We start from the raw sequence: 26331 nt of genomic DNA, 5'->3' as shown, positions 1-26331 counted from the left end.
TATCAGAAATATCGTGAGTGTACAACCTATCAGATTTCAAAATCGAAAATTGGTTCACCATATGGTACATTGCTTACGTACCACCCCAGCACTTGCCTGGTGTGAATGAGGAAAACCCAGGAAAATCTATTCAAGGTGACTGGCCGGAAAAAGCGTTTTACACTTTTTCGAACGAGTGCCCCCACCAGGAATCGAAACCGGGACCGCTCGCACCAAAGGCGAGAGCGTTAGCGACTATGCTACGTGGGGCCACATTGTTCGAAATAGAAGTGACGAGCCAACGATTTAAGGAGGAACAAAAAACCTTTCCCTCCGAGTTATACACAATGTGGTATAAAAAATTGTATATATCAGCAATTGTTTCGTGTGTGGAAAGATTGTAGGTATATTCCAGTGTTGATTGGGTATGGGTCCATATTAGGAAAGTTTCGTGTATGAATTGAAGCTAAAGGAACAGTTGAGTTGTGATAACTGAAGTATTAGTTGTTCTAGACTCCCTACGAATAGGATGTCGTAAGAGGAGACCACGCCAATGGCAGTAACCTTGACTTAAGACAGTAAATATTTTAAATGTAGAATTTTCATATTATACCAAATTGAAATGATTATTTGAGGAACTGTATTCTGTGCTTTTGAAATTGAAGCGCGTATTTAGGAGTTCTTCAATAACGCTGAAGTCATGGGTAAGTGGACTATTAGTATAATGAAATGGCATCTACGGAAACTTGGATGATATTAGGCGCAAAGGTTCAATGACGGAACCAATAAGTGATAGAAAGACGTTTGTTACTTTGAAGTATGATGAAAAAGCCTACATATACACGAAAATTTTGGCGAAGAGTCAGATCGGCGTGGAAAAATCTCGTCAAGTAGACGTCGTACTTTAAAGTTTGAAATTCGTAACTCTAACATCAGCGTTTCACGTAAGCAATCAGTTAATTACAAGATCTGACGATTTAGAAGACATAATATTCAGTGGTTGTTTCATTTAAAACGTGTGTTGTATTGCACAGCAGTACAGATAGCTCCGAATTATAAAAGCAGCAAAAGATGGTTTAAGAACTTCTAAGACATTGAAAGTGTTTCTGATTTACAACGCAGCAGAAGATCTACAGGCAATATTATATTTGTGTAGAAGGTAGTGGGCTTAGGACAAGCGAACATTTCTAATTACAAAATTAAACACCGACGAGATGCGTGATACTATTTACTTTCTGATGGGCAACTCTTCCCTACCCTCCACTAGGTCCTTCAAATGATTTAGTATTTGAACTTAGTATTTATTTGCTGATAGACGGTTTGGTCATAAAGAATCCTTTTTTTTTTTTTTTTTTTTTTTTCCACATAGGACATTCTGCGACTTGTGATTTTGGGAGATGTTAAAACAAAAGTGCAAGCAGACAAGCATTTAAATGTGCATGATTTATTGGACTAAATTTGTACGGTTATTTCGAACATTCCGAATGAAGATCGTCAACATGCAATTCTGGAATTTGGGAAGGTACAAGAGCGTACGTCAATAGAGTGTAGTTGAAAGTTTGGCGTTAAACAGCTGCGTCGTAGTAAAAAATTCAAAGTTTAAGAACTCTTGCAAGTTATTTCATGTTGATGTATCTCTTCCTTTACCCGGCAGGAGCTCATGTAATTCGGATTCTATGTTCAGCTGTAGGTCCACGTCCCATATAGCCTCGCTGCTGAACGGGTCGCTAAATTCAAATATGCACTCCAAGGCAATTTCTTCCTTTAGAATTCGTGATGTTTTCAAATTCGGCGGGAGTTTAATAAATCATTATGGTTTAGCTTCACTTTTTCTTTGAGCAGAATGCGAAGAACAATTATAATTTGTTAAAATATTTGTATGTATTTCGAAAAAAAAAATCGTAGGTAATTGGCTTCAGCATAACAATGCTCCACTTCTTAATGACACGGGAATGCATTTAAAACATGATTTAAACAATGTATTATGTTTGGACTAAGTACATATAAACTTGCTAAGCAAACGTAACTTCTCCCTATTGAACTAAGTAATACATCACTAGATCAAAATTACCGAAGAGGTTAAGTCAACTTACCCAAAGATCAATTTTTGTAAATGATGAATAGTCGCTGAGTCCAACAGCTTCTCGGCACGCATTATACTCCTCTTTAACAAACTCGAACCACGGAGGTTTTGTAAATGTGTTTGTATATGCAATTCGATAAGGACGAGAACCATCCGATTCAGAATCAGATTCTGAAATATAATATATGAATTAATTATTTATATTACACTACAAATAGTCAGTCACTTACATTCAAATGTTATACAGGGTGATTTTTTATTTAAAACTCATGGATTTCATTTGTATCTAGAATTTCTAACTGAAGTCCGATTTTCATGCGGTTTGTGGCAAATGATCAAGGAAAGATGAGAGATTTATGGACCTATGGTTACTGGTTTAAATTCATCAGGGGTAACATCGGCCACGCCTCAAGATGAACAACAAATATTCGCCAGTGTACCCTTACAATTGGAAAGAGATGCGGAGCGGTGTGGAGATTTGAGTTTTCTTCATTAGATGGCAACCCCGCCAAGGTTAATAAGAAACAGAAAACTTTGCCATTGTATTGCAAATTGTGCCGTACAGTTCTGTGCTACTGTGTGAGTATGATTAGGGCACAGTAAGAATAGTGTGCTCTTTGGAGCAACATGAATTTATCGTTAAAAGGTTTGGAGAAGGGAATCTGATGTTGCTAAGTAAAGGGCATTTAGAAACAAATTTGCCTCACGTTGTGCCCCAGACAGGAACATTATATGGTCCCTAGTGAATAAATTGGAAGAAACAGAATCGCTACTGAGAGACAGGAAAGCATCGGACCCCATAGGCAGGTGTTGTGGAATATGTCAAGTTATCAACTCCTTAGGTCGCCCAAGAAATCTCTCTGTTGTTTGTCGCAAGATACCAGCTATAGCTATTCAATATGTATTTTATGGGTGTTACAACTAACACTTAATTTGTATTCTTCAATTTCGTCTCAAAAATCCAAAACCTCATTCTAACTACAAGGTACACTGGCGAATATTTGCTGTTTTTCTTGAGGCGTGGTCGATATTACCCTGGATGAATTTAAACCAGTAAACTTAGTCCCATAAATCTCCCATCCTTCTACGATCATTTGCCACAACCGCATGAAAATCGGACTTCAGTTAGAAATTCTAGACCCAAATGAAATCCGTGAGTTTAAAAAAAAATCACCCTGTAGTATTCCTTTATGAACCGATTTTGCAAAATATCTTACAAAATAAAACCGATTATTTTACAAGTCAAGTTTTGAAAAAAAAAAAAAAATCATGAAAAAATGTTTTCACTCAATGCTAAAATGTACGGAATAATATTGTAAAACGAAATAATTTGGATTACATCGTATGGCCGCAATATATAGTCATTGGTAAATACTGCATATTGCGGATAATTAAATCAAGAAAGTGAGATGGGTGTAATACGTCGCTCCCAAGGGAACACATGCAAGATGCATAAACTTTATCCTTGAAAAAGTATGATTAAGCCACGGAAAAGGAGCAGGATCAAATAAAGTAAGGAGAGAAATAAAAATTCTGATTTTATTGGATTGGGGCCGAATACAATCCACTGAAACTTCAGTTTCTTACACCAAGGAATTAATTTATACATGAAGTGCATACATAAATTGCGGTAAAATACCACCAAACTCCGGGAGATGATTCCTTACGTCAAGTGATAGAAAAAAAGTTCTAATAAACATGGGATGGAAAACGCCTCCTTTCAGTTATAAACCGGCGAAAATTATTAAAATCACTTTTTAAAACGCCTTAACTTGAAAACAGTGCATATCGCAAGCAAGTCAAGAAATTACACTGGAACTAGTATGCCCTCTATCTAAATATCCACGATTTACAATCCTCCGCTACCGGTGAAACTAATGCTCAATTAAAGTATATACTCATAGCCTAATTTTCACTATTACAATTAATTGTTCTAGTACCCAAGGATTCTGAAACATGGATATTTAGATAAAACAAATACCACTTTCTGTATAATTCCTTGTCTATTAGAAACCATTGATTTTTTATTTTATTTTTTCAGGTAAATGCATCAAAAAACAGAAGTAACTTATACATCCTTTCTAAACATGCTTACATACCCAGACTATTTTATAACAAATGTGATGGTTCAGAAATTTACATAATTGCTATCTTTCCCCAGAAGTTATCAATTCTGGTAACTTTTTCTTTCTGGAGACACATAAGGAACCTCATGTACCCCCTCCTCGTTTGATGATTCTTCATCACTCTTTGATGAATGAAAAATTAATAACTGGGACTTGCTCACTTTATTGTATCTTCCATTTATTTAAAAAGTAAAGTTGTAGAAGGTAATGTTTCATGTAAATTATGACATCTCAAACTATTTCTCAGAACAGAATTGGTAACGGTAGTTTAGAAGGGCATATTCTGTGGCTTACTGATGAAACCTTCTCATTCCATACAAGAGAATAATAGATTGAGTTTCAGTTTACATTTTTTCTAGAACTTTCCTTGTTTTTAATTCTACTTTCATTCAGCATTACGGTATTATTTAATTCTTGATATGAACTTGGAAATTTTGTCTGAATAAGTTCAACAGATTTTGAACTAAACTCACTGAAGTTTACGAAGTGATCTAACGAACTCAAGCTTTTCCATGAAGTACACAAATTACTGGCTCCTCTGAAACAGCTTTATGATAATGAAGCATGTACCAGAAAATACAACTAGCTAAGTTCTCAGAGAAGAATCTTTTACATACTGTAGTATCAATTTATACCAATCGTTTTGTTCTAACTTTTGGTCTTATTTGGGAATCTCTAAGATAGCATGTGAAGACAAAGACGAAGAAATGTTTTTTGTTCTTGCTCTTTTCCCAAGCATGAATTCATGCAATAACTTATTTTGTGGTCTAACTCAAGAATCATGCTACGTAACAACCTTTGTGTGTGGATGTGTCCCAGGTAAATTCCCGAGCAGGGTTGGCAAAAACCATGGTTTTTATTGAAAAAAAAAACGTTTTTTTTTTTTGTTTAAACCTTTTTTTTTTTTTAACCAGGTTTTTTTGGCTTAAATCATTTGCTCTATGTATTTATATCACATATGGACAGAAATAAGTTTGTTTCACCTTGGTGTTATTATGCAACAACCGGATAATGCTGGAAGGGTCACATAAGCTAAAAGTGGAGTAAAAATCGTTTCTCGACTTACATCCGAAACAAATTGCCGTCCATTTGAACTCGAAACCGGGAATAATTGGCCACAAATGCGATACGTCTGCCGCTCACTCACGAAGGACTCCTGATACGTTGTACTGATCTTTACATACTTGTTAATATAATTCTCAAGTGTCATTTCAAAAGGACAAAAAGATAAACAGTTGCATAAGTGAAACCATTATACAGAATTACATATCAACAATTTCAAAATACTGCAGAGTACAGAACTAATTAAATGAAATCTTTGAGTTTTAAGTCCCACGGTTATGTCGGTTAGGCTAAAGGAGACGGTGATGATGAGTGATGAATGAAATGGTGGAATGAAGAAAGTGGGAGGAAACAGGAGAACCTCGAGAAAACCCACACACACGGTGTTTGTCCACCACAAAGTTCACTTGGCGGGGGCTGGGATTGAACCCGGGACCCCAAGCACCAGAGATGAACGCTCTACCACTGAGCCACCACGGCCCCAAGAAGAACTAATTAAGTCCAAGTAAGTTCACCATGACTTTTATTAGTCCAAGTTAAAGAAATATGACGACTTAATTTGCATATTAGCAAGAAAAATGAATAAAGATAAGAATTGAGTCCACTTTGGCTCTGACCCATTTATACATAAATAGATCTTTCAGTAAATGCCTCTCGTGGGGTTTGTATGACTTCCCCCCCCCCCCCAAAAAAAAGTACGGTATTTCGATGTATTTTATCAATAGTAAACATTATTAAAAGAAAACAATATTTAAAAATTTTTTTGGTTGCAGTTGCGTAACAATAATAACGAACTATAAAAAAACCACAAAAGGAATATTCATAAACTTATTAAAAAAAAAGTTGCTTTTGTTGTATGATCTTTTTGAATAATGAGTGGGGAATTTAGGTCTGAATATAATACGAATAATATGCGGGAGTGACATGTGATAATCCACAAATGTGTGTTCATAAAGATTTTAGGAACACTTACACTTTTACGAACATTTTTCGTTTTTTGGTTTAAACCACCTTGGTTTAAACCAGCCACCCCTGTTCCCGAGTGAAGGAACAATTTCTGTCATAATTTCATATCTCCACTAAACTTTCGAAGTATTGGTCTTGTAAAAATCGGGAATGGTCAGATATCATAGTTTTATATATTGATCTTAGCTGGAATGACCCACACCCAAACAAAATATCATCAAGAAGGTACGTACAGACTGATGCTTTCACCTAAGCCGAAAATTTCAGTTTCTATTCAGAACAAGCGAAGTACAGAGATACAAAAACTTACCAATTAACATAATCTACGCAGGATTTTACAAATATATGTCTAAAAAGACTAACCTGTTAGAAAATGTACTATGAGCCAGTCGAGAAAGAGCAAGTTCCTATTCCATTTAACCTTTGAGATCCCTACGTAATTCAGTTCAGCTATTCAACTATATTATTTATGACGATAAAAAATAATCTGAATATGAATGTAATCTGAACGATATTAAGGTTGATTAAATGCTTAAGTTCTACTTCATCAAATGTTTAAGTTCGACTATTAAATTAAGTTAAAAAATTTCTATTACCTGTCGGCCCATCTGGCTCGAACCAACTCGGCCTTTCATAACCCATTACTTGACCAAACACAGCTCCAGCTTCTCTAAGTTTAGGATAGATAGGTGACATACGAAGATTTCTTCCGGTTTGGAACTCCACAAATGGATAGGGAAGACGATAGTGCATTCCTGGAATAAAATAACATGTAAATATAACGATAATAATAAACAGGGCTGTTATAAAGTTCTTGCTATAAAACAAATGCTTATTACTTTTTAAAAATAATGACATTGCAGTGAAATACAATTTACATTGTGCAATGATCTGTAAACTTTTGGTTGGCAACACTATCACAATGATGAAGCTGGCAACACTGATGACAACAAAGATCATGAAAATGGCGACGGTATAAGAGAAAGCACAGTGTGTGTGTGTTGATATGCAGAACTGAAATCAGGTGTGTTGGTACAGCGAAATTTCAGGCGAGTGTACAAAAAAGTATCCCCTGATGTCAGGAGTATAAAGAGTTGACACAGCAAGTTTCTGGTTATCGGGAGTGTTTGTGATATGCAAAGAAGTGGTCGGCCGCCACAGACCTCAAACACGGTGCGAAGGGTTACCGACAGCTTCGAGAGAAATCCAAGAAAATCGATTCCGCGGCGATCCTGGAGTTGGGAATCCCTCAGAAAACAACGCGTAAATTTGAAAGGCAAACAGTACAAGATTAAATTTGTGCATGAACTGACAGAAGAAGAACCCCTTATGTCCTCAGATGAGGCAACTTTCCATGTTTTAAGGAGGGTAAACAAGCATAACTATCTTGTTCGGGGAACTGAAAACTCTCATGAATATGAAACACACGAAAGAGACAGCCTGAAGGTTAATGTGTAGTGTGCCGTATCAACGGGCCATCTCATAAGTCCATTTCTCTTTGACGAAAACACTGTGACAGGGGGAGACATACCTTGAAATTCTTACAAATTTCTTTATGCTCGAATTGGTTAGGCTGAGAATTGAGGATCGCATCCATTATCAGCAAGACGGAGCCAGCCCCCTTCACAGTTTGCACAAGCCGTCAATGACTTCTTTGGCCGTGAATGTGGAAAAACCAAAGGACTTGCAGGACCTGAAAACTAAGATTAGTGAAGTGATCAATGATATTTCTGACGACACCAGACAGAATAGCATTCATGGATTTCGCTTGGGGGTTGCAGGAATGAATGGATGTCAAAGGAGAACAGCTGAAGGTATGGCGGCATGATGATGCAAAATGTAAGTCTCAATAAAGATCTTTTCACTGCAATATCATTTTTTTTTTTTTTTTTTAAGTTATAAGCATTTGTTTTATAGCAAGAACTTTATAACAACCCTGGACACTGTTCAGTTCATATCATAATTAACACAACTTATTCAGAATTGATAAAAGAAAGCAATAATATGAACAATTTAATGCATTAACTCATTCGAAAAGTATTATCATAATTTACAATTCATTTTCGGATTACTGTTTAAAATACGTCCCCTTCTTAGTTTATCAAAATAAATAAATTAATTAACTTCTAAACCCATCAAAATTTACTTAGTATTTATTAGTTATAGTATTGAATGCTTGCAGTTAACTGAAGGAATAGTCTGTGTAGTTTAATTTCACTCGAAAATGAACGGAAGCGTATAAAATTAATAAAATTATACATGCTTATTTCTAACTATCAATGCTCCACTCTGATAAATTTCAGAGCCGAAGTAACAAGTAATGAAAGTGATAATCTTCATGCAGTAAACTTTATACGTTCTGTTGTACTAACGGATTGTACAAACAGTCTTACACAATCTGATAATAACTGTAATTTTCTTCTAGTTTATTTACACTTTCATTTACTATTACTATCAGGATGCCTCAACAGAAGTGCATCAACATAATATGTATAATTTCTAATATATATATATATATATATATATATATATATATATATATATACAGTGAAACCTGTTAATGTTGGCCACCATCGGTTACATTGAAAAGTGGCCAACTTACAGAAAATAAGTATAATTGTAGTATTTTTAGAATAGGATTTCTAGTATTACTTGACTGTAAAATTTTAATAATCAATGGCACAACAGCTACTTTTAAATAATGTATATATAGAGAGTAATCATAACAATATACAGTACTAGAAAAAATTACTACAGTATGTTTAATATATGTACTAGTCTGGTACACTGAATAATTCGTATTGAAAACACATTAACACAAACCATAAAATAGAAACTGTATGCAGTTTATTGAAATTGATATTGTAGCACACTGAGTTTTTCAGCTTGAAAATAAGAAAAGCAAAATTATAAATTGAACAATTTATAAGGAGTTTATATGACTTTTTTCGACAGTGACAATATTTTCTGTTGATACCTTTAGAAAAAATAGCAAATCATTTATTATACAAATTTCATTCATGGCGGTTCATTCTAAACGTATTTCTTTTGTTCTTTTTGGCACTTACGCACATTCTTGTTAATGAGCTACAAGTGTTTTCCTCAGAGCAAAAGATGTTTTGGGAAACATGTTAAGGAAATTCATTCTCAAAACCACCGCTATATTTCGACAAGCCGTCAGGTGCCAATAGTTGACAATTGACATGGGTAGCTTTATCCTTGAAAATTTTCCGGAATTACTAAAGCTCCCCACTGATGAAAAAACCCAATGGGTAAACAAATACATACAACCATTTCCTGAATTCCTGTACGTGCTTTTTCTTATTCACATCTTCCTTCACCACCCCTTTATCAGGGTAGTGTTCTGGACATTGACCTCCAAGAACAAATCGTGGGAATCCATGCTTCTTGTCTCCTGTCACAAATACAGAACATCTGTTTCTCATATGGGAATATGAAAGAGTACAGAAAAATAGTAAAACGGTATTTTGCGTGGCCAAGATAAGCAGGTAAATTTATTATTATCATCATAGGATAAACATTGCTTCAAAGCGGCCAACTTCCAAGATAGACAGGTGGCCAACTTACAGAGGAATAAGTAACCAATGTCTTATGGGAAAATGCAGGTTAAAGACGAGCCAGACCAAGATAAGCAGGTGGCCAACTTAGTGAGGTGGCCAAGTTCACAGGTTTTACTGTATATATATACAGGATGGACAATTTATCTGGAACATCCGTAATAACGTAGAAACCAGAAGAGGGAGAAAACCGAAACTTTGCACGCTGAAACTATAAGGAGGGGCACACTGTTTCACGTATTAAACCCACCACCCGATGAACAGTGTTGCCATCCCAGTATAAAGTTATAATTTTTCAAATGGCACTACGTCAGATTATTACATATTCCAAATCAACATGTTAAACGAAAACTTAAAATTCTACATTTATTATTCAGTGTTACAAACTAAGGATCTTATATCACAAACATCCAAAGTTTGGAAGCCTCTATCACATACAGCAAAACGGAGATAGACAACTTAATTCACATTGAAAGTACCTTAGCGTTGGATACTATAGTCATGGTATGACTTGTTTTGAGCGAATAGCAACGAAGTTACAAGGACTTGAAAATTTAATTTTTTTCGAAAGGCTATATTTCGAAAAAAATGCTTCGATAAGTATCACATCTAGTTACTTGTGTGGTTTGCAATGATTGTGTAAATTATGTTGCCATTTACAGCACTTCGATATCTCAAACTGTTCCGGAGATATGATAAACATTGCTGAAGTTTGCAACACTGCTTAAATCATGTAATTTGAAGACTTGTTGCAATTACATCTACTAAAAGTTATTCCTGCAATGCTATAAAAGAGAAGGAAAACAACAATCAGTTTAAATATTGTCCAGAAATACGCCATTTTCAGCAGTGTTGCGAACTATCAATGTTTATCATATCTCCGCAACAGTTTAAGATATTGTAGTGCTGTAAACGGCAAAATGATTTGTTTGCCAATTAAATACCACGCAAGTAATTAGATATGATACTTACGTAAGCATGTTTTCAAAATAAAGCCTTTTAAAAAAATTCAAATTTTCAAGTCCTTGTAACTTCGTTGATATTCGTTCAAAACAAGTCATACCATGACCATAGTATCCAACGCTAAGGTTCTTTCAATGTGAATTATGTTGTCCATTTCCGTTTTGCCATATGTGATAGAGGCTTCCAAACTTTGGATGTTTGTGATATAACATCCTTAGTTTGCAACACTGAATAATAAATGTGGTATTTTAAGTTTTCGTTTAACATGTTGATTTGAAATATATATATAATAACCTGACGAAATGCCATTTGAAAAAATATAACTTTATACTTGGATGGCAACACTGTTCACTGGGTGGTATTGTTTAATACGTACAACGACATCCCCTCCTTATAGTTGCTTCGTGCAAAGTTTCGCTTTTCTTCCTTTTCTGGTTTCTCCGTTATCACGGATGTTCCAGATAAATTGTCCACCCTGTACATATATATATAGGCAGATAGAAACATGAAACCTTTTGTAACGTTCAAGGGACATAAAGGACAACATTATGCTGATATGGGGAACCTCCCATGAGGTGCGCTCAAGGGGGTTTCGGGGAGTAATTACAAAATTTTAAATAGCAACCCCTACCGTGGGTATCTGGTTTGAAAGGTAATTACACGTAGAGACCAATTTTGGGAACTACATGTCGCTAGCGTGTCCGTATCCAACATGGCGGTCAACTGTAAAGTACGGTCGAAGTACGTTCCATGCATAACACTAAGGCCCATGTTCTGAAGAAACCAAGGCAGACAGAAACATGAAATCTTTCGTATCCTTCAAGGGACATAAAACACAACATTATGCAGATATGGAGAAACCCCCATGAGGTGCGCTCAAGGTAACTATAAAATTTTAAATAGAATTCCCATCGTGTAACACTTCGTTTGAAAGCTAATGACGTGTAGACACCAGTTCTGGAAACTGCTTTCGCTATCGTGTCTCTATCCATCATGGCGGCCATCCGTAAGTACGGTTGAAGTACTCGTAGTTACCCCTCGTAACCCCCTTAGGCCTCCCTCATGGGGGATTTTCCTTATCAGCATAATGATGTCTTCTGTATCCCTTCAAGGTTACAAAAGGTTTCATGCTTCTATTTGCCTTGGTTTCTTCAGGAGACGGGCCTTAGTGTTATGCATGGAACATACTTCGACCGTACTTACGTCATGTTGGATAGACACACGCTAGCGACATATAGCTTCCCAAACTGGTCTCTATATGTGGTTACCTTTCAAACGAGGTACCATATGGTGGGAGTTGCTCTTTAAAATTTTGTAGTTACCCCCCATAACTCCCTTAGGTCCTTCTCTTGGGGGATTCTCCTTATCAGCATAATGTTGTCTTTTATGTCCCTTGAAAGTTACAAAAGGTTTCATGTTTCTATCTGCCTTGGTTTCTTCAGGAGACGGACGTGCGAGGAACGTACTTCGATCCTACTTTAAGGATGGCCGCCATGTTGAATAGGTACATGCTACCCACATGTAGTTGCCAAAATTGGTCTCTACACGTGATTACCTTTCAAACGAGATACCACACGGTGGGGGCTGCTACTTAAAATTTTGTAGTTACCCCCCGTAACCCCCTTGACCGAAACTCATGGGGGGTCTCTCCATATCAGCATAATGTTGTCTTTTATGTTCCTTGAAGGTTACAAAAGGTTTCTTCAGGGGACGGGCCTTAGTGTTATTCGTGGAACGCACTGTACATAAAAGTTTTAACAACATTTAAAAGTATCTACAACAATACTACAATTGTTTTGAAATGTTATTTTTAGATTATCAACTACTAAATATTTCTTTCGTTTACCTAATTCCAAAGGGTCCAAGTATATATAGTCGTCATTGAATTATCAAATTGTTTGCTAATCTTGACAAAGAGTGTAATTTGTGCCATCATTTCTGTACGCTTCCGAAAACAACAAATTTCATTACAGATATATATATATATATATATATATATATATATATATATATATATATATATATATATATATATATATATATATATAGATAGATAGATAGATAGATAGATAGATAGATAGATAGTTACCAAAATAATGGAAACAACCGACAGTAATGGAGTTTACCTGATTAATGCGGCTTGAGTCCACTGTTAGCCTGCAGAACAGCTATAATTTGTCGTGGAATGGAGGCATATAAGCTATGAATGGTTTCCAGAGAAATATTACACCATTCCTCTACGGTGGATCATCGAGATTGAGGGGAATATCTGCTTCTGATTCTCGTCTCCAGAACTGACCCTAGTGGTTCCAAAATATTGTAGTCTGGGCATTGAGCTTGTCCAGTGATGTGTTTAGTTCATTCCGATGTTCATAATAAAATGCTTCAACAGCTCCAGCATTGTGAATTATCAAATGGTCAACTTAAAAAATTGCGTCATTGGCAAAAAAAATTCTGGACCACACGATATACGTGGTCTCCTAGAACATCCATATGATCACTAGTAGTAATGTGTTCCATCAGCATAATCGCGGTACCCATGGAACGCTAGGATATTGCGGCCCACAGCATCATAGAATCACCGCCATGTTTCATGGTAAGAAGAAAAAGTTCGAAGTGCAATCTTCTTTGGGCACCCGCCACACATAAACAGGGCGTGTTGTTTGAAATAAGATGAAAAGGACACATCGGATCATACTACACATTTCCAATCATTTTGAATGCATATTCTCTCCCCATAGCGCTACAGCGTTGTTGATGGTGATCAGATGTTCAGGAATTGAAAAACAACTGCAGATGATCAAGTTATGCAACTCGCATCAGACTCTGGTTTTCAAAATAAGCTGTTCCTATCTAACTTAGTCAGGAGATGGAAATAATAGGTACTAGTAATAGTTTGTCCTTATGTGTAGAGTTGGGAAATATGAGGAAATGTACGAGGTGGAATCTATGAAATTTCGGAGGAAACGAGGGTGTATTACGATAGCAGTAGAAAATAACAATGGGAAGGTAGTTAGCGAGAGGAGTGAAGTCTTAGGAAGATGATAAGAATATGTTGAGGACTTATATGAGAGCAGGATAGATCGTGTGGCCTAGATGTTGAGGTAGAAAATGAAATACATGAGGATGATAGAGGATATTATTCGGAATGAGTTTGAAAAAGCTATATCTGAGATTAGGAATGGAAAGGCATCCGGGACAGATAATATACCAACCGAATTTATTGGCAATACGAGAGACAAAGGCAAGATTCGAAATGTAAGCGTAGAGAAAAATGGAAAGAATTAGTTGACTCGAGCGGAAAATGAACGAGAGGTGTTAGAAATAGTTGGGGAGAAAAGAACACTTTTAGATATTACTGAGAAGAGAAAGTGGTTGGGACATTGACTAAGAAGGAACTATATCATAAAGGACGTGCTAGAGGGTATGGTTGGCAGAAAAGAGAGGGAGGGGGCGAAGGAAGCTACAATTGACGGACGATATCAAAACAGAAAAATCTACGTGAAGAAGAAGTTAGCGGAAAGCGGTAGAGCATGGAGGCTTCTCAGTTGCGGCAAGTGACCTTCAAATAATGGCAGAATACCTATTATGATGATGATGTGATTATCTATTAATGAAAGAAAAAACAGAATGAGGGATGACCTATTTATGAGAAAATATCTCAGGAAACTTAATCTCAGAAAGTGATGTATCTATAAATAGACTATTTTTACTAGAAAGTCAAAAAAATTCTTCGATTTCCTGAACACTAAATCTTTATAAAATTTTGATTTAACAGTCATTCATCAGGAGAATCTTTGTGACTTTTTCTGTTTTCTGAAAAATGTCAATTTTAAGGAACACCTTATTTTAGAAATTATTTATTTATTTATAGTTAGGGTAGTTTACTGAGGAGCTTTGAAAATGTTTTATGACACTTTCACTACGTTCAATTTTTGACAAATAAGCCTATTTAAAATAATAATAATAATAATAATAATAATAATAATAATAATAATAATAATAATAATAATAATAATAATAATAATAATAATAATAATAATACATGGTGTCCACAGAAAATTCCATCTCAATTTCCCTGACTTTCCCTGATTTTCCCTGACTGCATTTCCAATTTTTCCCTGACTTTTTCTGGCCTCCACCATCCCCATAGTCAGCCAACTCTCACCTTATTGACTGTTGTATTATTACATTTTATTACACATTATGCACACAAGATTACAAAGATACAGAAAGATTTTTTAACGTACATTTACAAGTTTACAAAATGTATTATATTAGCACATGTTGACATAAAACTGAAAAATATCATGGTTTAAAATAAAAAATAATAATGATAATAATAATAATAAAGCGTCTTCTGTACAATATGGAGAATGTGTTCACATGAAAATTTCTCACTTATGACTGCACAACTATCCATAAAAGTGGGGAATAAAAGAGTTTATATTTTTAATAAGTGTTCCATATTACAAACTGCCTTTCTTCTTTTCCAGCTCATCGATTCTTGCTTGAAGAGCACTTTCTTCTGATTTCAAGTTATTCTGCAACTTTTGTCTTTTGTCATTTAAATCTTTTAGCTCTTGATTAATCCTTCTCTTTTCTACAACTTTCTTTTCTTCTTCGCGCTGTACACTTTTCTGTTTGTCCAGATAATCTTGGTACCTTCGTCTGGAACATTTTACAGACTGTAGTAAGCTCCTGGTGATGGATATATTACCTACACCCCCAGCACTGCTGATAGCATCATGCACAAGTCTTTGAGACACCAGAGAGTGTTCTACAAGATTTTCTACAAGTAGTGATTTGTTGATGGAGAAACCACTTTCAACCGGTGAATTGCCATGTGACATTATCAAGCAAATTTTCACTACATTCAAAAGGCTAGCAAACTTGACATCATCCTTTAGCATCTTGTAGTAAAACTCATCTAATCCTACAGAATCGTCGTGTCTTGCAGTAAACTCGCAAAAGTATGATTTCAAGGAACCTTGTGCTTCAACACACAATACACTGAACTGTTTCTTTGCCTGTTCAGCCACATCTGACGAAATCCTGTTTGCACTGTGAAGGTCTTCAAGAACAATCTGCACTCTCTTTCTTGCTAGAGATGGCTGCTCCAAAATAATACTTGGGGCAAAACAAGTGACACCACGCACAAACCTGTACTTCAGCGGGCTTCTTTCACGCAACTTCTGAACTAAACCTATGATTAATTTGCGAAACTCAAGTTTGAATTCTGCTTTTTCCTTGTCTGTACATACGGTTTCTCTTAATACTTTTTCTCGTAGCAAAACCAATGTCAATCATTGCTGAAGGAAGAAGGTTCTCATTTGAAAGTTCCAAAGACATCAGTTTTTGAGCAGAGTCAGCTTGCTGCAATATTTCTGGTTTCACACATCGAGCCAATAAACTATGCATTAAGTCCAAAAGTGCTGTGTGCAAGAAAGGCATTAGTGGCTTTGGAGACTGAAATCTTCGAAGAAAAGTTTCACATTCTGCTGAAACAACTCTATAACCAGCCAACTTACTCTTCAACAGAGGGTCTTTCATCTGTTCCTTTAAAGAAGATTGTTGCCGACAACTAGGTAGTGTAGAATCTTGTATGAATTTCTTCACATTGTGATAAATTTTCACAGCCCTTTCCAAGCAATCCACATTCTCAAGCCATCTGATAGAACAGAACTTTTTTGGGAAATCGGTGGATCCTGTAATGGTAGTATATTCCGCCCGGCGAGCTGGGCTGTTATTAAAAAGGTAATACATATCCCTAAGAGTCTCGTCTAAATGCCACTGTGATGCCTTTAGCCCATTTTTCATGCTACCATGCAAAACATGTAGTCCAGAAACACCAGTGTCTATCAAACTTTTTCCATCGGGATTTCGTTGGCACATTTCACTCTTTAGTTTTTCCCTGAAGAGGAGATTTACGTTTGGTCCATCCATGGAAACCTGCAGTAAATTGTCTAATGAAAGACCTATTCCCTCTCTGAATCTCTCCAAAAGATCATCGGCTCTTGCCCGTCCCAAAAATACACTATTTAGATATGATGTAGAAACTTTTTGTTGATTTACATCCCAGAATCTTACGACTAGGTCCATCTGGCCTCTCTGAACTACTTTATTCAGAGATTCGTCGAAATATATGACATAATCTGAAGCCTGTTTAACTCTATCCATAACACAATCTTTAAAATATGGAGCCAAGCCATGATTTACTAGATAAGAAGCTTTTGTCTTCCCAAGGGTAAATTTGGAAGCAATAGAGCTGTCAGGAAACATCAACTGGAAAGTTTGGCTAATGTTCTGGCAAGCATTCAAGGATATTTTCTTTGCAACCAACTCCAAAGTCCATATTATTTCTGCCTTCATAACTTCTTCGGTCTGTATGTATGAATGTAAACCACGCTCTTTATTTTTGCTATTGATTTCACCACTTCCTTCACTTGATTCTGGCTGATCATCTTTATGCTTACACACAGTTTGATCAGATTCCTGGCTACAGTCACTTGTACCTGATGACTGACCTTTTGAACTGGAAGGCACAAACACACTGACAGCAGGTTGCATGAGTTTAGCTTTCAAGTTCTTAAGATGTTGAGGTCCTTTAGCATGAGAGGACACTGCTCTTCGTCCCATGTTACTAAGCTTGAATGATTTTGAACATACTTTGCAAAACGCACATCCACTATTTCCATGTACACGTCCAATCCAACATGAAAATTCCGGGTACAACTTTTCATCAAGCCATTGATCATTAAAAGAAGTTGACTTATTAGCCATTATGATGACTCATAAGGTCAGATTATTGAGTTGACATCCCACTTAAACCTGCAAAAAGGGAAAGTGATATTAATTTCTGAAGAAATGCAAAGAAAGGCATCTAAAATATTTTTGGAAGTGAAATTAGAAATTACGTACAATGATATACTTGCCAGACAAAAGGTACTGATAGTAAACTGTTACCACAATTTGATTACCATCACTAATATATGTACGAGCTTTCAAGAACTAACTCACTGTTCACATCATCGTCCGTGCTGCCCTCACCCATCCTATTCTCCCATCTAAGCCTGATGATGAGAACAGTGAGTTAGTTCTCGAAAGCTCGTACATATATTAGTGATGGTAATCAAATTGGGGTAACAGTTTACTATCAGCACCTGTTATCTCGTAAGTATATCAATATTAGTAACTACAAAGCGGTCCAACTTTTGCGGTTTAGAAATTATGTAGATAGGTAGATACAATAGAATATTATGCTCTGAAGCACAGAAAAAAAAATATAAATGTATTTTAAGAAAAGGTCACCCTTCACCTCCAAGGGCAACCGGAAACAAGATTTAGATTAATACAAAATAAGAGTATCTTTTTACTTTTTAAACTTAGTAGACCTGCTGTATCCTTAAAATAATAATAATAAAATAAATATGGACTGATCACTTAGCCACTGATCGCAAAATCGAGTTTTTCTTGGCATTGTAAACTAATGATCTATACAAGAAAAATTTAAATACAATTAAATTAGCAAATATGTATAGCTCATAAAGGCATATGCATATTCTAGTCCCTCAGAAAAAATCCTAAGACACAATTAGCATATTGCTAATATGTAGCAATTTAAATCATCATTGGGACTGCACTTGAAAAATAAAGGAAATAAAGGACATATATATTTGTCCTATAATAATTGTCACAAATTTCCAAAATATAGGAAAACAGGACAAGTGGGAGCCCTGTTTATATAAAAAACACTGTGTTCAAAGGAATAGTTAACTGATAAGGACTTTGGACTGACAGCTAGGCCAAGTTTGTTTACGGGAAGCAAGCGCTCACGGAATAAGCAAGCCCATTATGCCTGCATCATTGACTCACAATCACATGTTCACGGATGTAGTTTATGGTGCAAGTCTTTTGAATCATCCTGTTGCTTTTCATCATTGGGTACAGGCCACGCGAAACAATCTATTAAGTATCTAGACAAGCCCTCAGTTTTGGTATGTTTCATTATTGGGCTCAGGTCGTGCGAAACATTTCAACTGATATTAACAACTGAATTTTTTTCGCTTAGCCTACCAAAGAGCTTGAAATATTGACTTGGTATTCCTATAGTACAGGTGTTAGAAAAAGATGAAAATAAAGTATGTATGAAACCAAGAAGAGATTCAAAATACTCTACTGTCAAGTAAAAAGCAAACAAACAAAACAAAACAAACAAAAAAAAAAAAAAACGGAAGAAAAAAATGAGCCGCTAGGAAGGCGGGAAAGTACCTTCTGATAAGCATCAGAAGGTGAATACAAAAATACTTGTACATTTCCATCAACATATGGTGTTTGGCCCTCCAGGAATCAACTGCAAAACATACAAGAAATCTTTCTAATTGTAATGTTTGTAATTGATCGTACAATTTCTTGTGCATTTTCCCTGACTTGGCAAGCTTTTCTTGTGATTTCCCTGACTTTCCCTGACTAAAATCCATTTCCCTGACTATCCCTGATTTTCCCTGACTTTCCAGAATGTGGACACCATGTAATAATAATAATAATAATAATAATAATAATAATAATAATAATAATAATAATAATAATAATAATAATAATAATAATAATAATAATTATTATTATTATTATTATTATTATTATTATTATTATTATTATTATTATTATTATTATTATTATTATTTCAAAAAGTGAAACATTGAACTTGAAAGTATTTTAAATAGAACTTCTTAGAAAATGTACTTCGGAAGAATAAACAAATTTTCTATGAACTTAAAAGATATGTTTTAAGGAAATAAGGCATTGAAATTATTTATGGACAGTTGAGTAACATTAGTGAACGACCTTGAAACGTTAAGAAAAATTTCGAAACGTAAAGCCACTTTGGTTGTAGACTGTTACACTAATCGTTCTTCAAAATAACTTCCATCTGAGTTACAGTTGGACTTCAAAGCAATGGAAAGCTAAGAAGTACAGTTAGTAACTTCCGTAATGGAAACTAAATTTCAAAACATTTACATAACTTTGGCTATTGTTAACTTAATAGATGTTGTAATTTGTTTTATTATTATTATATTTTTTAATAAGATTGTAAGGCTAAATTAAAGGACTTGTCATTTTGTTCTGGCTGCAATTCATAGTTTAGGCAGGGACCGCGGTGGCTCAGGGGTAGAACGTTAACCTGGTGAGTGGGGTCCTTTGTATGATCGTACTTCGTGCCAAACGAGGTTTGTAGTGAATAAACACAGTGTACATGGGTTTTCTCAGGGTTCTCCCGTTTCCACTCACTTTCTTCATTTCATTCATTTCTTACCCTCACCGTCTCTTTAACCTAAACGGCATAACTGTGGGACATAACACAGAGTTAATGTAGGTATCTTTTAGGTTTAAGTAGCTTCTGTAAATTCAATAAGCAGCTACTGCAACAGATCTAGGTGTGCGGGCTACTTATTTTAATGCTTCTGTACTATTAAAATATTTGCTTTACCATTCTTCAAAAGCTGACTTCTACATCACAATTAAGTGTTACGGCAACTCCATCCTTCTTCACAGTTGGTGCTCCTACGGTATATATATATATAGAGAGAGAGAGAAAGAGAAAGAGAGAGAGAGAGACATATATACACTTACTTCTGACGCACCATAACTCGTCATCAAAACGTATTGTTCGGTGCCGGGTAAACCTGAACAGAAGAGAGCGACACTATATACCATATCAATAGATAGATATAAATATAGTGTTACAACTAACCTGGTACTTCTCTTACACGATCTCTCAGAAATTTCCTATTGTTGTGAAGACCAAGGAATCTTACAATGTCTAGTTCATACACATCAAATGGCGAAAAACCATTGACTATCCATTCAGCAGTTACTTTTCCCACACCACCAGCCGCTGAAATGCCAACTGTTTTCATCCCAGCAGCAACAAAATAATTTCCAATCTTAGGAAAAAGAAGAAGAAGAAAAACATTTTATTAACAACATATAATCATAGTACAGACACATAATTAGGGAATAGTTAGTTATGTGCTAAGAAGCAATAGAATATGTAAAACATATATATTTAAAAATTAATAAATATGTATCAAAATGTTTCAAAAGCTATAAAGTATGTGATATCGTATAGTAGAATTTTAGTTCATATTTTTTGCAGCAATTATAGTAACAACTTGTTTGAGCCAACAACAATATTAATACAGGGTTTAACAATTTCGGTTACTTCACTTACAAACATAAGTGTTTGAAGCTTAACATTTTTTACAAGCACCAAGAGTACACAGGTCATGGAACTAGTTTAAGATCGGAACCTCACTATATCCGGAAATCGAATGCGTATAAAAAACATGCATGATAATCACTTAGTTACATGGGAGATCAACAGTAAAATTCAGGATGTCCAACAAGTCCCCCGTACCCGTCGGTTTAAATATCACAGAGAGTAATTTAATGTCAGTATAATTTTAGATTATTTATTTAATACATACTATAGATGAGTTTTTACATACACAAAAAACGTATCCAGTGGATCTGCATGTGTTCCATCGTGCTATACACATAGATGTATGGCTCTCCATATGTCCTTCTTGACATCTTCCGGAGCACCTGAGAAGATATTGCTCGAAAGACATCTTCCACGTTTATCCCAATCAAGCAGAATTGTTTTACGAGCTGGGTCCTTGTCAAAGTAATTTCTATATGCAGTCACTGTGTGATTGTTTGCCCTGTATGTGGTTGTTCATGCCCCACACACATGCCACTAACCGTTCTTCAACTGCGTAGCTGCAACCACTTTCACCAGCCATGATTTCACAACTGAAATGTTTTACGTGACTTTGAATGCAGGGACACCAGTGCTTTCGGTGGTTAATGTGCAGTTAAGTCACACTGCTTGTAAATAGCGCCTGCAGCAGTGTCATCGGCGCCCTAACCCCGACTGCTACTCTCCTCCCAGTAAATTATGAAATATTCCGTCGCTCAAGCATGTCTAATAAAATGGAACATCGTCAACAGTTGTGGTTTTCATGTTATTACGAGATTACTGTGTGCATTAATACAATATGTACATAGTCATTGCCTTTACACTTCGCTCTTTTCTAATCTGCGAGTGAAAGATTTGAAACGATACATATTTGCAGGTGCGGTGACCGAGTACGACTACTAAAACTGTTAGCGTACATGTAAAAACATTTTGTAAGTCCATTTATTGTTACCGTATTCTTAATCTGTACGATATTTTTATCTTTAACATAACAGAATGTATTTCACCTGAAAAAAATCATTATTATTTTTTAACAGCACACGAAATACTCCTTTCTTTTGTAATCAGTGTTTAATGTTTTACCACGATGAGGTGTTGGAACGAAGTGCTGATCAAAAGTTAATTTGGCAAAGTATGCACTATCTAGTGTGCACATTAATTGTGGTACTTCGAGCTTGCGTGCTCAAAGTGTGCACTTTGTACTTTTGGACATGACCTTAGAATTTCATTACTTTTTAAGGTTTATGAACAGGTTTGATGAATAAGACGCATTTTTATAAGCTTACCTCTGTAGCTTCTCCAATAATCCATTTGCAATCTGGAGAAAATGCTTCTGGTCCATTGCACAGTCTTTCTAACACAGCATTTCCCAGAGATGGCACTCTATGGAGCATCTGTTCTAAAAGAATGTGAAAGTGATCCCAGTCTTCAGCTAAAAGACGCTGTGCACTTGTTGCTGAAAATACAGAAGACAAATGAATTATTTAAAGATTTTTATCTAACAATAAATATTCTTCTCTTTCTCAATACACATTACATTATGAATATTTGCAATGAAGTAACAGATAAACCCAATTAGACCTCAGAGCTGGCCTAATTCCTAGCGTGTGTGTCAGTGATATCGCGTTCGATTTCCGATGGGAGCACAAAAGTTTGATTTCACAATTATTCGCTTTCATGAACATCCGTATACTTTAACCTAAAAGGCAAAACCATGGGATATTAAACTCAAAATTTTCATTTTTAATTTCTTAACCACTTTCATCGCGTTTTGAAACACATTCCGTCGGCGACTGTGAATTGGGAAAAGAGTCTATAGAAGCGCCTCTCCCTTCATCGGGAATGCATCTATAGACACAGTTCCTTTGAATACGTCTTCCTCAAGGTTTTGCCATTTACGGTGATTTTTTTAAGAATATAGTGCTCACGGAGGAAGAGGTACAGATATCTTTCGCGTGAGTGAAAGTGTTGTGGTAATATCGAGACTCGTGACGACACGTTTTCTTTCACTTAGCTCAAACTTATTTCTAAAGAAAACGAAAGTAATGTTCACATTCACTTTTGGTGAACGAAAAGTCTTTCTTTCGGGAATGTTTCTGAAATTGTTACTATATGCATCTTTGATACGGAATACCCGGGCTCGATTCCCGGCGGAACTCATGTAGTTTGGATTCCACGTTAGTTCTAGGTCCACGTCTCATATAAGCTCGTTGCTGAAAGAGACGCTAAACTCCAATACAACGAACCAACTAACGGTAGTGTATCTTTGTAGTTTTATCATAAGCAGAGATACATCGTGTGTTTAGCATTCTGTGATTACTACTGTTATTTAGAGAGTGATAATTAGTACCTGCATTATGGAAAATGTGTAATAATATATAGTGTGAATAACTAAAGAAAATAAAACCTTGTACAAACAGTGTATAAAGATAAAGAAAGCATAATTGGTCAACAATATTTTTTAAAACGAAAAGGGTATAAAATTAGTTAATGTTCCTCACAGAATATTATTTACGTAATTTCAGATGTAGATTAAAATAATTTTCTTCCAAAAATTTAACTTACTTGTCAATTAGATTCAATTCTACTAAAAATCAATAATTTCTATCCACAAATAAAAGTCCCACCAGGGGAATGATTACTGAAAACAAGGTTCCTGTTAAAAAGAGTTAATCAGGCAAATAATGTAAAATTTGAAGATTATTCATAAAATTAAAAATTGAATCTTACTTTTGGGTCTGAGATTTTAATTCAGTTGTCAAAATTCATTAATCTTAAGTGCCAAGAAATTCACTGTCATGCCAATAATTTCTGTTCTAATTATTCAAATGACTACAACAAAATAAAGTATCTCTTAAAATTTACAAAGTATCTCTAATAATGTTATTCACCCATTATAGCGCTATCTTTCTCCACACAACCCAAAATATTGGAAGATGGATTGTGCGCATTGTTTGGTGAATATAAAATGTTTTAAAAATAAACAAAATAATAAAAGACAATTTTCCTTAAAAAGCAAAAAGGCATAGATGAAACTAACATGACATTTAAAACCAACATTTTCAGTCTTATGTATCTGCTCTTTACGAAAACCACATTTTCAGCACAAAACTATATTGTCCTCTAAGAAGCGGTATAAAATTATACATTATCACTTATGAGCTATGCTTGACGACTAACATGTATCAATCGGAGCCGCGGTGGCTCAGTGGTAGAGTGTTCACCTTTGGTGCTTGGGGTCTATGATTCGATCGACCCGCCAAGTGAACTTTGTGGTGGAGAAACACCGTGTGCGTGGGTTTCCTCGGGTTTCACTCCACTTTCTTTATTCCACCATTTCACTCATTTTTCATCATCATCATCGTCTCCTTTAGCCTAACTAGCATAACCGTGGGACGTAAAACTTAAAGATTTCATTTAATTTCATAACATCTATCAATCATTGTTCTACAATTACGAAGCACAAAAATCTATGCTAAAAAATCATTGTTTTGCACACATAAAATCTATGGTAAGTTCATAGTGCCTTCTAACATATTAATTTAATGCATGAACTAGATTACAAGGCACAAAATGTTCGTACTCATCACTCTATAGCCTGATTTCAGACCGTATCATGACCTTTCGTCAAAAGATATAAAAGAAAATCACTAATTGAAAATTAAATAAATAAAAAGGATAAAATATGGAAACTGTCATACAGTTCACTCATAAATTTGTTCAAAACCTTCAAACAATTTGCTTTCCTATTCTCAACTACGGTTGTATGTTAGAATCAGTCATGTAAATTGTACCGCCAGTACTCTCGCCAGATAAAAGCTTATTTATACTCTTCTTTTTCGCTGGCAACTGGTTAAATAATTCCATTGTTTATTTAATTGTCTGGAGTCTGTGAGTCTCTAGTTATATTTCTGTGCTAGATGTTATTTCTTCGTCGTTTACGTTTATTGCTTAATGCAAAATTTTCGCGTCTTAAGTATCAAATGCATGTTCTTTTAAATGTTTTGAAAGATCCGAAACAAGATTTTATTCTTTCATCTCTCATACGTTCTTTCGATTTAACTATAATATTTCTTTTTCGTGCTACTGAAATTTATTTTTCTCTTTTATATTGTAATTAAAAAGGAAAAAAGAAAACCTGGCCATTCACCTTTCTCTCTAAAATGCTGTATTCTCACAGTTGTACTAAGACAATTCAGAATTTTGGCTTGAAAAAAAAAAATGAAATGAAATCTTTAATTTTACGTCCCACGTTATGCTGGTGAGGCTACAGGAGACGGTGATGAAAAATAAATGAAATGGTGGAATGAAGAAAGTAGGAGGAAACGGGAGAACCTCGAGAAAACTCACGAGCACAGTGTTTGTCCATCACAAAGTCCACACGGCGCGAGCTGGAATCGAACCACGGACCCCAAGCACCGGAGGTGAACGTTCCACTACTGAGCTACCGCGCCCCCAAGAATTTTGGCTTGAAACAGTCAAATAAGGCTCACACAAATGGGTGACTTACTCCCGCTTTGGGACAGAAGTACAGGGCTTTATGAAGAAAAATAGAAGTTCAGTTCGTGTAACAAGACTGTTTTGTCAAAAGCACACATGACTTCGTACATTCTGCTTTAATATGGTTTCGGTTTTGCAAGGACTCTCATAAATCCTTTTCAATATTCGTGCTGAGTTGAGTTGAGTTGATTTTGAGTTTAACGTCCATTTCAGCAGCGAGGCTATACCTGATATAGATGCTACGTTTATGTTCTACTAAGAACGTTGAAAAATTACATGTACGTGTATTAATCACTTTTTATTAACCAGGTAATAACACAGGTAACAACATTGCAACGTTATTCATAAAACTATTTGGATAAGGCTTAATATATATATATATACTCGATATATATATATATATACTTAATATATATATATGGATGACTCGATGTTGCTTTCAGTGAAGTCCGCGTTCAATAAGGTAATCCACGTTCCAAGCGTGCAGTATGGTTTCTGCGTCCTTACTTGTATAGGTGCCCTGGGTTAAGTAATTGTGTCGTTCTAGTAGTGTTACTTTTACTGACAAATTTGAAAGTGATAGTTACCCATAAATATTGATTTACCGTTTATAAATTATTGATATCGGATATCGACATGGGTAAAACGTGTAACATTACACCACAGAAAGTCACTAGAATTAAAACAGTGAGTGAGTGTGGCAAAACTAATGCTGAAATAGACCGGATTATGCAACTCCATAAAAGTACAGTGGGTAGCCAGCTTGCCAAGATTCGGGAAGCAGGGTGCATAAAAAGTGGAAGAATTGGCAAG

The 26331-nt window shown here is 35.5% G+C and overlaps 2 protein-coding genes across 3 annotated transcripts in view; one reads left to right on the top strand and one right to left on the bottom strand.

Annotated features, from left to right (window-relative positions):
• The window catches only part of LOC145690534 (pyruvate dehydrogenase phosphatase regulatory subunit, mitochondrial), an 88577-nt gene that overhangs the window by 38541 nt on the left and 23705 nt on the right, over nucleotides 1–26331 (bottom strand). For both annotated transcript variants that reach the window (XM_081765500.1, XM_081765499.1), the window contains exons 7-10: nucleotides 22305–22474; nucleotides 20509–20701; nucleotides 6813–6971; nucleotides 2073–2233 (exon numbers count right to left, since the gene is read on the bottom strand). In XM_081765500.1, the coding sequence (XP_081621626.1) occupies nucleotides 2073–2233; nucleotides 6813–6971; nucleotides 20509–20701; nucleotides 22305–22474 (683 nt within the window). The remainder of the gene's footprint in view (nucleotides 1–2072; nucleotides 2234–6812; nucleotides 6972–20508; nucleotides 20702–22304; nucleotides 22475–26331) is intronic.
• Nucleotides 1–26331, top strand: part of LOC145690535 (uncharacterized) — a 232087-nt gene that overhangs the window by 197684 nt on the left and 8072 nt on the right. The window lies entirely within an intron of this gene.

The sequence above is a fragment of the Thermobia domestica genome, chromosome 7 (genome assembly GCF_964235325.1).
Source record: "Thermobia domestica chromosome 7, izTheDome1.hap1.1, whole genome shotgun sequence".
Lineage (NCBI taxonomy): Eukaryota > Metazoa > Arthropoda > Insecta > Zygentoma > Lepismatidae > Thermobia > Thermobia domestica.
This window is presented reverse-complemented; position numbering and strand designations above follow the sequence as displayed.